General features: G+C 40.2%; 2 protein-coding genes and 1 long non-coding RNA gene across 4 annotated transcripts; 1 reads left to right on the top strand and 2 right to left on the bottom strand.

The window, feature by feature from the left end:
* Window positions 1–1,839: 1,839 nt before the first annotated feature.
* LOC135343827 (arylsulfatase A-like) lies at window positions 1,840–9,425 on the bottom strand. Its single transcript, XM_064540844.1, has 11 exons — window positions 9,264–9,425; window positions 8,372–8,576; window positions 7,398–7,537; window positions 7,269–7,350; window positions 7,090–7,206; window positions 6,802–7,009; window positions 5,004–5,142; window positions 4,605–4,718; window positions 4,440–4,543; window positions 4,173–4,332; window positions 1,840–2,165 (listed from the first exon to the last, which is right to left on the bottom strand). Exons 1-11 carry the CDS (start codon window positions 9,369–9,371, stop codon window positions 2,004–2,006), a joined length of 1,539 nt encoding a protein of 512 aa, XP_064396914.1. The 5' UTR covers window positions 9,372–9,425; the 3' UTR covers window positions 1,840–2,003.
* Window positions 9,426–10,024: 599 nt separating this feature from the next.
* LOC135343820 (uncharacterized) lies at window positions 10,025–13,998 on the bottom strand. Its single transcript, XM_064540833.1, has 8 exons — window positions 13,222–13,998; window positions 13,049–13,161; window positions 12,423–12,828; window positions 11,941–12,046; window positions 11,543–11,772; window positions 10,896–11,097; window positions 10,690–10,799; window positions 10,025–10,421 (listed from the first exon to the last, which is right to left on the bottom strand). Exons 1-8 carry the CDS (start codon window positions 13,996–13,998, stop codon window positions 10,041–10,043), a joined length of 2,325 nt encoding a protein of 774 aa, XP_064396903.1. The 3' UTR covers window positions 10,025–10,040.
* On the top strand, window positions 10,262–15,327 carry LOC135343831 (uncharacterized). Of its 2 annotated transcripts, XR_010397232.1 has the most exons (4): window positions 10,262–10,403; window positions 10,713–14,812; window positions 14,893–15,033; window positions 15,206–15,327. It is a non-coding gene; the product is annotated as an uncharacterized LOC135343831 (long non-coding RNA). The 2 variants fall into 2 exon arrangements; XR_010397231.1 differs by having other exon boundaries at window positions 10,713–15,033.
* The last annotated feature ends 26 nt before the right edge of the window (window positions 15,328–15,353 follow it).

Below are 15,353 nucleotides of genomic sequence, written 5' to 3'. Positions count from 1 at the left end.
CAGGCCCTATAATAATACGTACGAGTTTTAGCTCATCATTTTGCCAAAATGAAGCAAGCAACAAGTTAGCTGAGCTACCATCGCAATCACTAGTCATGAGGAGATTTGATGTACCGTACAACTGGCCATTTGAACCAACTTGGTGGTTTTAGTCTTTTCTCTACAGCAATAACGTTGTGTCCACCAGAAACAGTTGCACAGTGTATATAATCATAAGGATTTGCATTTTGCAGGCCATGGCAATTCCAAGTTAATTCTTAAGATTGCTTTTATTGGCTTGTTACCGACAATCATAACAGAAGCCGACCAAAATACTCAGAATGCTCTGTCTCACATATGAGTGCTCTTGCTAATGGACAGGTGGTGTCTACTCACTTTCAAAGAGCCATTTTATTTCCTTCAATAAAACAATCAACAAGTACAAGCCTCTCTAATTCTTTCAAAGCTTGGCATAATCTTTTGTACCACACAGGTGGGTGGACAGATAAACCAATAGACAGGCGGTATCTACTTCAAAGAGGCATTCATTCATTTTCATCAACAAACAATCAAGAAATATTAACGTATGCTGTAGTGTACCAGCAAATAGACCCGTAAAACCATTTTAAATAGACAGAGTAAGTATCTGTATGTTACCTCACTCAATCCACCCTTAATGTACTCGATCCTGGTATAATTAAGTGAATGTGAGGAATATGAATACCATATCAGCAAAGACACTGAGCATAAATAGAGGCTAACTCAAAAAATCTACTACTAAGCAAACATTTCACCACAAGTTTGACGTCAGCTCACTAGTCAGACGTAAGATAGTAAGTGCTACACTGTATTTGCAAAAGCTGTTATGTAGAGTGTACCTATAACCGCATAATTTTTGCAGTACTAAAGCCATACTCGTCCTCAGGCTGATTTTTATTTTTCGGCCTGGTAACAAGGTTAGCAGCTGCTGTGGTCATGCAGTTGTTAAAACGTTTTTGCTGCTGACATGTAGTCGAAATTTTAATTGCTTGCTTGCTTGGGAAACATTTCATGAGAATTGGTAGCCTCGTTCCCAGGCTGATTTTTATTTTAGAGAGGCTAGAGAATTGGCAGGTATCTAAATTCATCAAGATAAAGTAACCCACTTAACTTTTTACTGGTCAAATTGTTGTAAATTTTACAACAACAATCTGGGAGGGAGCGTGTTATCCACTTGTGAATGTTGCATGATATTGGATTCTGTGGCAGATTGGATAGTATCATGAATGCGATTATCCTTTGAAGTTCTGCTGAGCTGTTCAATTAGGACACTTAAAAAAAAAGGTTTAAAACAAGCTATACAGCATGTAGGACTGAGTAGTATCCATTGGTAGACCCTCTGGACTATCTTGGTAGCCATAGAATATTTTCGAAGAGGAAGCAGCAAGCCATTTGTGTACACAGGCACTTTACAAGTGGACACAAGCTCTACAATAGTCTACATGCTTGCTAAGCAGCTTAGTTGACCAGAGTGCAGCTTTTAGAGGCCACACATACTTCCATCGAGGCAGCAGCAAGGCATAAAATCGATGGTTAGTTTGTGCACAGCCATTGACCCACACCCATCTCTACAAGCCATAGCCGAAGCACATGCATAGAATGTGTTCAATCTGTTTATCATGCATAGAATGTGTAGAATGTGTTCAATCTGTTTCTCATGCATAGAATGTGTTCAATCTGTTTCTCATGCATAGAATGTGTTCAATTTGTTTCTCATGCATAGAATGTGTTCAATCTGTTTCTCATGCATAGAATGTGTTCAATCTGTTTATCATGCATAGAATGTGTTCAATCTGTTTCTCATACATAGAATGTGTTCAATCTGTTTCTCATAATTATGTATGTGTTCAAAAACAATATATAAATTATCCATGCACAAATAGCCACACGAAAACGATATAATGAAGTACAGACTTCATAAGTGAGCTAATACTATAATATAGGTCTATACATGTTAGTAAGACAGTGTCTACAGTACACCACGACTACACAAGTAAACTCATGTTTGGCTCAATGAATGAGTTAGTGGTACAACAGGCAGGGAATGGAGTGCAACCAGGCTTGGCACACGGGTCATAGGATGAGTTCTTTCCCCTGTCCATTTGACTTTCTCCCCACACCATACCTGCCTCAAAGTTGGCTTTCACCTGAAATATTAAATTTGTTAAACAATCCCCGCTCAGACAAATCACATCAGTGACAGTATCAATATCGGTAGTAGGGTTGTGGAGTATTAAGAGCAAAATTTATAAATAACATGTACGTATATAGACATAATGTAGCATAACATCATGGCTATCTAGGGCAGTTGTAAGAATTCCCTGGGAATACCTATGGTTTATGGGAGAGGAGGCTGGACGTGCGTCATTCACCTAATGTGCGCTCAATTAACAATACAGGTGCATCAGTCGCATAGGCGCAAAATAAATTCTATACATAATTATAAGTATGAGGAAATTTTCGACACTTTCCCAATTTCCCGCGTAACAAGCTAGAAAAGGGTTATGATTTATATGAGCAGAGGAGGTTGGCCCACTGTTAATATCTTCTTCGGTGCTCTCCACCTCTTGCACTACAGTAATCAGCTTTTACACACCTTGACCCAAAGGAATTCAATAATTGTCACATGACTGAGCGTAACATGATGACGTGCTCCCCTTGGTCTATGGATAGACTCCTGCTGGCCAGATGGTATGGGATACAGTAGGTTCATAGATAGCTTCGATTCCAGGCCGCATTAAAATACGGTCTGGTACCTATTGCATGCGTGTGATAGTGCGCACATGCTTCAAATTACCTAGAATATAGGTAGAACGTAAAACATTAGTAAATTACACCGGAAATTAGTCTGTTTTTACTAAAAATATGTTCCGTAATACTTTATCTCCATGACTGAGTTCTGTGAAGCTGTGGCTTATGCCGTCTATTGCGCTGGTCTAGAAGGCTTGAACACTAGTTTTAAGACAGAAAAGACTCTCATCTACGTCTAGGACGGTCCTATAACTGGGTTGTCTTCGCAAGTAGCAGTTTGAGGCACCATACACTTCTCATAGCCTGTACAGATCCAAGGTAAATCCTGACCATACAACCGTCATAGAGGTAGATGAGAGCCTCTTCTGGCTTCACACTAATGTGAAAGCCTTCTGGAACAACGCAATAGAGAGCTTAAATCCTGACCACACAACCGTCATAGAGGTAGATGAGAGTCTCTTCTGGCTTCAGACTAATGTGAAAGCCTTCTGGAACAACGCAATAGAGAGCTTAAATCCTGACCACAACCGTCATAGAGGTAGATGAGAGCCTCTTCTGGCTTCAGACTAATGTGAAAGCCTTCTGGAATAACGCAATAGAGAGCTATAAGCTGATGTACATAGATAGAAGAGAAAGAAAAAGGGGATTCCCCAGATTCTGGAGAATAAAAACTAACGCATGCACATTATCACCATGCAATAGGTAGGTATCAGGCCGTATTTTTATCGGCCTGGAATCGAGGCTAGTTCATAGACATCCTGGTACTGCACATGCAACACTGCCAGAGGAGGAAGATCGACCTTATAGGCACTAACGTGCAAGGTAAGATTCTTCGAAACGAAGCTTTAATAAACCATAGATTGAAGGATTGGCAACGGAATGGTGCACGTGATGCTTTTACATTGAATCTGCAATGGAGCCTCAAAACTATCGTTACGCCCTATGAACGAGGCTATTAACAAATTTTTACCGGGGTAACTCCCTCAAAATGTGTTTCCTCGAGACATCATCTTTTTCAGCAATTTATAACACGCCTAGTCTGTGAGCCACGTGCTAATGACTGACCACACCCAGTAAAAAGAGAAATTTCCAATCCCTCTAACTCTTCAATCTACGTAACTCTTCAATCTATGAACCAACGAGGCGTTTTGGCAGCCAGATAAGCAGACTCAGAGTACACAGGCAAACAAAACAGACAAACAAGGCAACAGATTACTATATAACCCGTGGCAGTCTAAGCGCCTTGGGTTAAGAAGTGTAACGGTTTACATAAGTAAATCATGGCACTACTCAATCGAAGGTCTTATATGTAAGCTGTTTTTGTTTATTCCAAGCGAGCTGCATGCAAATCACAGTATACATACGGTAAGACTTCCATAGTTATACCATGCACATGCACTCACCATTTCAATTTCTTTTATAACATCAGTGTACTCTTTGACATCCAGTGCATAAATCTCACTAGGATCGTTATGAAGGTTATAAAGAAGGGGAGGGTCGTATGAGTGAAGGGAGTAGTTGCCACGACATACCGTGTCAGGGTAGAAGTCTGGACATAGCCCTCTATACAAAAGATGAATGGACAAAACTATAATTATTTCGTTTACAGCAATAGGCCTGTTGCACATGCAATAAGCACAATGTATATATAATTGTGTATTAGAACTCACCCGTGAGAGTAATAGTGTGCCTTGTACTGCTGCCACCTGACAGCATAGACACCAAGAGTCTTGTTTGGATTTGTAGGATAGTGGATATAGAAATCTCTGTTGCTCTGCAAACCGGAAGCAATTCACACACATTGTAGCTAAGCACGTCAGTGACAGTTTAAGTACCTTTTGATTGTTGAAAAGAATTGGAGCCATGTCCACCCCATCCATAGTAACATTGGGCAGTTTCCCTCCGACTAGCTTCATCACAGTAGGAAAAACATCCACTGTCGCAGCAACCTAAATTCAAGACTTGCAAAGTGAGCAAAAGCGTTCATGATCTAAACTATTATTGCATGACGGACAGTGTACAGGTAGCTAACATACATGTAAATAAACAGAACTGCAGACGATATGCTTTGAAATTGAACTATAATTATAGATACTTCCTGTACATGTAACTTTAACTTTAAGAAAGAAAAAACCGTCCAGAAAGCAAATAATATAAAAAAAATTAATTATGCTAAAATATGTTGAGTTTTAAAGCTTAATTATGAAGAAGTGCTGGAAACAAAATTATTATACCTCCATTGTTTTTCCTGTCCTGATCATACCCGGCCACCAAGCAATGGCTGGCACTCTCTGTCCACCTTCCCAGGTTGTTCCCTTACCACACCTCAGGAGGCCACCATTACCACCACGAATTTGCCTCGTCAGGGATGGTCTGAATAGGGCAAAGTGCTGAATCATGTGCTTAATTAATTTAGTGCATCTGTAGCTTAGGGAAAAATAACTATAGGTAGTTTGAGCAGAGGTATGAATAACAGTAGGTCACCAGTGAATTTCCGAGCAATTAGCCTATTTTTGACTGGCCATTTAACTACTTGCTCGGTCATAGTGTCCTATAGCATGTGAAGGTCAAAGGTCATAGTTATAATTTTAATGTGTATGAGCATTAAAACATTTCATATCAGCCATGTGTATTTGTTCAATGTACAAGCTAAACGTATAATAATTATAGCTTCTATTTTATGAGTTAAGCATTACCTTAACTTTCTTAACCCTCGATTTCTATGTTATAGTTAGAACATGGGCATGAGGTATCTATGTGTTATAGTGTCCCAAAGCTCGAGGGCTTTAGCCCGAGGGATGAGGGACACTATAACCATAGATACCGAATGCACATGTTCTAACTGATTTAGATCCCAAAACCTATTGGCTACTAGAAATCCACTAGCTTAGCAACAGTCAACCTATATAAACAGCCAACCTAGCAACTGCATCATTATTCTTTTGAAACTAATATCTAAAGTTGGCATCTCTATGTCTCTACTAAATCTGTGGTCTCTATTCAAGTCAACCCTGTTCCTTCACCTCAGTTTTATGGACAAAATTATAGTCTTAGCTCCACCCACAAAACAGAAACATCCAGCTCCTCCCCCAGTTTCGAAACAAACAAGCCCAGCACACTTCCCAAGAAACGAGCGGCTCGTACTACTCTCACAAAGCGAAAGGAAGACACCTAAGCTATAATTTGCAGCAAACAAGCCCAGCAAACGAGCGGCTCCTATACTACTCTTGAACAAAGCAAAAGGAACTTAATTTAGGAAGAAGCCAAAGCTAGAATCCCAGCACTTCCATACATCCAGCTCCTCCCCCATGCAGCCTTGCAGCAAAAAAGCACAGCACACTGCCCAAAAAACGAGCGTCTCCTATACTACTCTCGAACAAAGCCAAAAAAGAAACTAGAGCTTCTCTCTTTCATTCTAGTTCTGTTATTATATTACTAGACAAAGGACTTAGCTACAATAATTTTCATGTTATTACATGTGTATCTTCTTGTAACTCACAATACAATGTACAATGTTGTAGTTTGTAGCCCAGAGCAATCTATAGTACCGGTACTATAGCTCATAGTTCCCTGCTAAATACACTCAAATGGGATCTAATACTAAGGACATTGCATGGGTAATTTTTAGTGTCCAACCAATATCACGCGCCTGACAACAGAACAAATGTACTATGCTAGGATACCTTGTCAGGGCGATCAAGATGTGCTATTTATACCTCTATAGTGCTTATAATTATAGCAGCAAAAGGTTTCTGTCTACAATAATACTGGTGGTGTGTGCAGTGGGGGAGGAGAGGAATGGGTCTGCAAGGATGGTAACATTTATTTACATTACTGGGGAGTAAAAGGATAACGGACCCCTCTGTTATCAGATATATGCCTTGTATCTTCTGCTTTTACTAGTATACTTGCAACCCTGAATAGCAGACACCTCTAAACTCTGGGAGCTACATGTAACATACTAATCTATTATCATGACAGATTATTATAGACGGAGGTACAGCCTCTCTTAATAGCTTAACAACTGCTCACCCGTTATCAGAAGTAAAGAAGACAAACGTGTTATCTTTTACCCCAGCGTCTTCAATAAATTGGAATATTTGTCCCACAGCCCAGTCCATTTCATTGAGAGAATCTCCAAACTTGCCTCGGACACTGGAGTTGGTGAAAGTCTTGCCGGCAAACTGCGGATGATGGGTGTGCTGGAAGGCCATATATAGAAAGAATGGCGCCTTCTTGTCTGTATAATTACATATAATGCCATAATAGGGCCAGCTAGAGCTGTGTGCTGCATGATGTTGCATTGTAAAGCTAACATACTGGCATTGGTTTTGATGAACGACTCTGCTCCCTTGACATAATTTTCTGTCAGTTGAAGAAAGTCTGCTGGTTGCTGGACTATTTTCTCATTTTGAAACAGAGGGCAGGGAGCCTTTCCTATAAAATCAGCATGTGAATGCCACAATAATACCGTACATGTACTAATGCATACAACTTACCTGTTCGGCCCTTATCAAAGCAAGGCGCATTGGGATAGAAGCATATCAAGTACGGGCACATGCCATGAGAATATGGTATTCCCTGTAAAACAGGATTAAAACAATACAATACCATACAGATAAAAGTACCAGATACGAGTCGAAGCCCTGCCTTGTTGGGAGATACTCATTGTCCTTGCCCACTCCCAGGTGCCACTTGCCGATGATACTGGTGCTGTAGCCTTCAGCCTTTAGGCCCTCAGCTATCGTAGTCTCATTCAAAGGAAGTCCTACAATTGTATTACATGTACGTTCTACACTGTAAAAAATAATGTGTGATTTCATTTCACGCAAATTACCTGACTATTGTGGCAAATGTCAGTTTTTTTGCCTGATATTTGCCACTAGTCACGCACTTGCATGAATAGTGTAGTGTAATATGTACTGTATAATTAACTCTATGATTATGGACAGACAAAACAAAACATGTGTACTATACATGCATGTACTACATTTAGGTAACCTTCTCAATTAATAGTTTAAAACACACAAGTGATAGACCATCTGTGTCAAAACTTAATTGATTTCAAGCTGATAGAGTTTCCGGGAAGAACGAAGACTTGAAAGTGTTAGACATCGCAGGCGGGACCGAAAGTTGTCAAGTGTCTTAACTGATCTATGACGCTAAACGGAAGATTGGGATGCGATATGTCCACTAAGTTTATCTTAAAATGTAGGCATAATCTGATTATGTTCCGGCGATCAGCTAGAGTATTCAGGTTGCACATGGTCAACAGTGTCTTGTAGTTTCGCATCCCATTTCTTTAGGCCCACTTTTAGGGCATGTCCTCTAGTGACTTAATGTCCTTGGCCAGGTAGGGACTCCAAACGGCAGAGGCATATTCTAGATGTGGTTGTATTAGTGATTTGTATAATTTTAAAGAAGTGTCTGGTTTTGAGTATTTGTAGAAGCTAATTGACCTAATTGGCGATTTAAAAATTAACGACCCTCATAGATTCGCCATATATACACGCTATGCAATAATATTATAATACCTTAGCATGGGATTACATGTAGTTATAACACTTCACACTGGTAATACGACTGTTTGCATGCTACACACCTCCAACGCTATTACTGCTAAACACTCCAGGATACACTCCACTGCGAGTCTGGTATCGTCCTGTGAGCAGAGCAGCTCGCGATGGACTGCACACTGGACTAGCCGAGTAGAACTGAGTGAAGAGTAGGCCTTCAGAAGCCATTTTCTCCAAGTTGGGATTAGTTGAGGTTGGATGGCCATACATTGTCAAATCACCATAGCCAAGCTATGTAAATTAAACAGTCATCACTCTGCATGTGCTTGGACACATACGGTTATTGTACAGTCTATTTCGGATACTGCGATCTACAAACTTTCTTTCTCACAACTCAAATAAAGGGGATGCATCGCTCTATATGCAAATCAGCTCGAATGTTTGAGCTACAGGTGTATATGAAGGGCAAAGAAAACACACTCTGGGAAATTGTCAACTCCTGAATTGGCTCACTATAGATTATGTAGGAATAGTAACCTAAGGCCCTAGGCTCCCAAATTGGATTTTTCCAGAAGCATTCTTCTGACCTCTAGATCTAGCACCAAGGATGAGTTGAGTAGAGACATTTATTATACAAATAGCAACAAGACATCATTACACTACATCCCATTTGAGTTGTGTGATGAAATTCTGCAATATCTGGGTGTTGCATGCCTGTACAATAATCGTAGGTGTCCAAGTGTCAGTATTTTCACTCTATTACAGTAACAATATACCCTCCTCTCAGGGCTTCTCTTGACACAGGTTGCAGTTATAAGGTTCTATGCATACATCATGGTACACTTCAATTAACAGGGTAGCTACTAAAATTTGGTACAAACCACTGCGCTAAAAAAATTGTTTGCCATTCGTACAGTACAGGTTAAGTTAAAAGTTAAAAAATAATAGTGAGTACCCCCCCTAAATTTGGTAACTTACATCATCTGCAAAGAGCAGAATGATATTAGGCTTGGCCACAGCCTTTGATGCATAGTCCATTAACAGGATCAAGCAGGTGAGCCTGCACATCCACACAAAAGCACACATTCTTCAAGTCTTTCTTGTTTGTTGCTTTCAGTGGGAGTGACTGAAGCTATGAATATTGTTCAAAAGTGGGCATGACTATTTTGACCTTAATTAATTTGCCTGTGATGTGGGGGCGGCTCCAGAGGACTACACTTATATGCATGCACCAAAGATAATACTTATGCACTAATACCCACCTCCCCCCTACCGGGGATAAGTGGGGATTAGTTGGGGATTAGACTTGAATTTGCTCCCCTACCTAGGGGACTTAGACAGATCACTTAGAGATCACCTGATGCATGCATTGGGTCAAATGTCAATTAAAGATCACATGATATCTGCCCACATGATATCTGCCCACACTCTTCCTTCCAACACGACAGCAAAATTTAATCCTGAAGCAATCTCTGCCTTGACTTCACTAGCTCTATGACTATAACACATTCACTGTTAAAAGTTCCCTTTCTCTTTTGCAGGATCAGAATAGAATTCACTGTATTATTAGTTAAGTGAAACAAAAATTGTTTGATTTTTTGTCTATTTGTAAATCTTATCTGCATTGTTATGTTATTGTTGTATTCCATGGTTGTGTTAACTTGTTTTTATTGACTCTGTTTAGCATACTAGATTTGGAGAAGCTAACAGAGATATATTTTGTATCACGATAAACAGAATGAAATATACACAACATTAGGTGTTACTTTGCTTTAGCTCTTGGTATACACTCTTTAAATGTTCTATTGTCTTTTTACGTAGATGACCGGTGGACGTCAACTGGAAATCGTACAAGAGTATTGAGGATTTCGTGACTGAATCTTCCCACTCAATTCGCTTCCTCTTGTTTTCTGGATCCTGTCTTCTTGCCACTTTCCATTTGCTGTTGTACTTCCCTTCCATCCAGACAACTCCTACCTCTGAATCTGAGATCGATCGAAGTTGAGCAATCCATGGCTCGATGTTACTGCTTGGACAGCTTCTGACTGCCAGCAACTGATCAATCTTGAGACCTGCTAAATCCTGCACCTCCCTAACGTCTGTCCGTGATTGCTTTCGGTAGGCCCCAGTGTACACCTGTATGACATTGAATTTGAAGGTAGATACCATGTGAACAAAGCAACCTAAATTTAGGAAGCCTACTCAGTGACCTAAATTTAGGGATGGTATAATTTGTGTGTGTGCATGCACACATTGACCTAAATTTAGGGAATTGTGTGTATATACTTATACATTACGTATATACCTAAGTTGAAGAATTATGCAAAGTGACCTAAATTTAGGTTATTATAAATTTAGGGAAAGTGCAATAGGTGTGCTGAACTGTCGTATAATTATTGCTTACATTGCACTCTTCATTCTCTGCAGCAAATAGAGCTTGAAGCTGGGTATTCTGAGGCGCATCACAGCTCATATCTGCTGATCCTGAGGCTGGGAGTTGGGCCAGTTGACGAACTGTGTAATAATTATTAGAATATAAGTGATATACGTAATGTAAAGTATATTATGGTGTTACGTATATAATTCTGATTGAAATGAGAGTTTGCTCACCTTCTTGGAGATGTAGCAAGGGCCAGGGGGTAATTCCAAATTCATCATCAGAGTAGACAGCGTCCATATCAAATTGCTCCCACCAAATACGAGCATCATCAGAGATCCAAGAATAAAACTTTGGAATATCTATGTGTAGACGTGGCAGGTCTATCTTGTTGTCAGACAGGTGAACTCTATTTGGAATGCCACATGGAATCTCCTGCACAGTAAACATTTTGCATGTAAAGTTAAAAAAGTGTAATTTGATCTATACGAATGCATGAGCTTAATTTATAGCCATAAGAGGTGTAGGTCGATAAATACATTGTCCATTTTTGTTACAGTAAAATGCACGAATCAGCGAAAATTTAACCCTCAAAAATGTTACGCTATATAGTGCAAAATCCAAATTTTTATGAACATAATAGGCACATTAATTTTTTAAAGAATTCAAGAATCGAATGGGTGTATTATCAGGGCCTAGAGAGCTGTAGAATATACTTATGGTTCGAACTTCAGCGTCTGTAAAAAACTGCTATTAATTATTATAACAACTGCATACACCCTAACACAAAGTGTGTTGCCATACATAATGTAGTATGCATGTGCTTGTACGGTATTTATTATGATCACTGACAAAAAAACGTTATTACATGCGGACTTGCCAGAAGTAGTTTCACTGCTACATCAGCATTGCACCAAGCATCACTGCTCCAATGCCGAAAATACATCACAGCTTTCCCATCTTCTAAAAAGAATTTGAAGCAATGTGGAAGAGAGTGACCATTTAGTCCGTCAATACAAGGTTCCAGCCACGACCTCACATCAGAAATAGTATTGAGTACCTCAACCGTTGGGGTAGGTGTGCTTGACTGTGTAATCTGCTTTTGGAGATCTGTACAATTATACATGCAACAATAATTATGTAATGTCACAATCAATTCAAAACCAACCTTAATAAATTTATAATTTATAGGAAGTATAATTATAGCTATAATTATAATTGACCACCATGCATAATACCTACATACTACATGTATAATTATGAATGCATAATTATTACCTGGTAAAGATTCAGCTCCTTTTAGAGTGAGCTGCTTAGATATCCTTGAGAAAAGCTGGTCAATGTCCTCATGAGTATGACCAACAGGTAGGAAGTTTACCCGCACCTATTATAGCACAATGTATACAGTGTCATATGCATGCATGGGCAACCATGCATTGACAATGTGTGCATGAATGATTATAATTATAGTCATTAGGGCAGGGCAGTGCATGCAGTTGCTAGCCTCGAGACCAGCCGTTCGTTATCTGAAAGAACGCCTGGTCAAGTTCTAATGTACAACTTGTCTAGCTGAGTCAGCGTTTTATAGCATCATAATGATATTCATGGGTAATACACCTTGTGCGGGCAATTACCGGTCCAAGAAATTCCTGGACCATAGAACGAGTGCTACATTGGAACTTGACCAGGCGTTCTTTCAGATAACGAACGGCTGGTCTCGAGGCTATGCAGTTGCTATGTAATAATTACTATAATGATACCTTAGTGAATATCTTTCGTTCTACCAACAATGCGCAAAACCCCAGGAAGAACTTGTTTTTGTTTTCTTTTGCTGTATTGTCCAGTTGGATGTTGAGAACTGGTGGGAGATGATCTAGAGCAATCAAGGATTTGAGCAGCACATGAATCGTAACGTTGCAGTCATGAGGGAATTGCAGCATGTCAATGTAGACGTGAGCTAACTTTCCATGAGGTGCCCGGGTGTGTACTAGCACTCCAGTGACGTGTGTTCTGAGAGGAAGCAATCCCTGCACAGACTTTGGGATCTTTGCGAGGCGAGGAAGATTGGTCTTGTGCTGATCCATGCCATCAATGATGATGGTAACACTGTGTTGTGGATTTGTTCTAGATTTTTCCCGATGACCATAATACTTCCGCCTTTCTTGCCTGTCACCATAATAATAATAGCAAGATGGAATAAAATTCGTATGCATATAATTGTGAGTCCTATGCACCCATGCATAATTACGTTTTGGATGTATAATTATGCACATGGGACGAGTAATTTAGGTACATTTACTTGCTGTCTGACTAAAGGCAAAGAATTAATTGCGTGGAAATGTAATGTGTACTCGAATACAAGGTAAAGGCTTGCAGAGTCACTTACTGAACAATCTGTAGATGTTGATCATACTCCTCCTTAAATCCACACCTCCATCCACTCTTCATTCTTTCCTGGTCAAACTTAGTGCAAATATCACACTTGCTGAAAGCGCTTTGCTGTAAATTGGATAATTATATGGTTATGGTTATATAATAATAGTATAATAGAATACTTACACTGGGAATGAGCACCTTCGAAAAATCTTCTTTCCAAAAGCGATAAAAGGTAGAAACTTTCACAACAGCATCTTCTGGGATTCCTCCAGCCATGAGCTCCCTCTTCATCCTGACGTACACATCGTACTTAGTGAGGAAATGAGGAAGGTGTACACGATCGATGTTAGGCATCTGATCTCCAATGAGATTAAAGTATTGCCTCATCCAAGTCTTGGCTTCAGACGTTTTTGAGGCCTCGGCTCTCACGTGGGGTTTTCTAGTGGCTTTGTGAATGCCATTTGAGAATTGTTCGGTTACTGTTTTGAATCTCTTGTTTGAAATTCCAAGAATATTCAAGAAGGCGTTCTTGCATACATGCTTTCCTTCGAGCATCATCGTAAGCTTGCTTGAGCTCGATGATTGTCTGCTTGACGAGGGAATAAATATCAATGAGGTATCAAACAGAAACTGTTTCTGGTCAGCTCTTCTCTTTTTGTTAAAGATACCTCTAACTTTCTGTACTTCCTGCTGAGTAAATGCAGCAATACACACCCTTCCACAACATTGAAACCGATGAGAGCTTACAGGAGATTCACTCTCATATTCCAAAGGATCTTCTGTCCTTCGCTTCTTGACAGGTGTTGAATTCAAAGGAGCTTCAAATTGGGGATCAAAATCCATGAGTTCGAGTAGTTCGGAGTCAGCATCACAGTTAGTGAAGCTGGAGGACACAAACAACTCTTGGCTGCTGTCTACAACAGGAGATAAGAGCAGAGAGTTTTGCGTGTTGGTAGTCATGCTTGTCTCTGGAGACACAATAAGAAGGGAGTCTTGCGCTATGCTTGTTTCGAGTTCTGGTGACACAAAAAGGAGGGAGTCTTGCGCTATGCTTGTTTCGAGTTCTGGAGACACAATGAGGAGAGAGTCTTGCGCTATGCTTGTTTCGAGCTCTGGAGACACAATAAGGAGAGAGTCCTGCGCTATGCTTGTTTCGAGTTCTAGTTCTGGAGACACAATGAGGAGAGAGTCTTGCACTATGCTTGTTTCGAGTTCTGGAGACACAATGAGGAGAGAGTCTTGCTTGTTGTTAGCTATGCTAGCAGGAGTGCATGCACCCCTGATGCTAGTTTGTGAGTCTTGCTTACTGCTTGTCCCTGGTGACACAATAAGGAGAGAGTCTTGGCTATAACTGCCATCATAGAGAGGACATGAATCATTCATCATTGCATGCATGCAAGCCACAAATCATGCGCACTGAACTATCACACCTGCGGGTTCACGCATGGCTACTTTATTGCGCATGCGCCGATGGACTAGCACTATTCAGCTGCATTTAAAACTGCACTGCACTGCGCTGCACTTAGTAGTACGTGCTTAGCTACTGTAGCTCCCTAGTTTACAGCATAGGTGAAGAATGCCTGCAACCAAGAGGTGGCACTTTGAGTTTCTCGTGGGTGGAGTCAGTGGTATCACTGTGTACAAGAATGGTGCAAGGATTAAGAGCTACAAACTCCCAAATCGCCCAGTCTTGGAAAGTGTATATTCAATAGGTACTCCTTCTACTAGAAAGACTTGTGATAAGGTTAAAGAATACCTAGATCAAGCCATTGAGGTAAGCTATAATGTATAACAATGTTGTAATTTTAGTAATAAGCACCACAGATATAATCCTGGTTTTTATTGGTCATACAGGTCACATTTAAATGCAAGACTACTGTGCTCCTGAATCGGAAGGAGTTTGAATGGAATAAATCAGCATTTTGTCGACTGTTGAGGCTGTCTCCTGGGGCGAGAGCAGTCGACTTCATTCAAGTCTTCAACCAACTGACAAAGGTATCATAATAATGTGTCTTGCCCATTTCTGCGTGATTGCTAAGGTGTACAACAGTTGATACAGTCCCTGTTTTCACATAGGAATAATGGGGGGGGGGGTCATATAGATCCTTGTGATAGGGAAAATGTAATAATTGATGTACAATACGTTTTTCATGTACATCACTTGAAGATCAGACCCTCTCAACAAAATCTCTGACTACAAAGCCCGAGTTTAAGCAGCAAAATTTTAGCCCAATCCAGTGCCTTCCTGATGAGTTCAAGCTGGAAATGTTATCAAAGGTATACAAGCGCTTGAGAAGATTTTCTATAGACAAAAT

This window comes from Halichondria panicea, chromosome 11 (genome assembly GCF_963675165.1).
Source record: "Halichondria panicea chromosome 11, odHalPani1.1, whole genome shotgun sequence".
In the NCBI taxonomy this organism is placed as follows: domain Eukaryota; kingdom Metazoa; phylum Porifera; class Demospongiae; order Suberitida; family Halichondriidae; genus Halichondria; species Halichondria panicea.
This window is presented reverse-complemented; position numbering and strand designations above follow the sequence as displayed.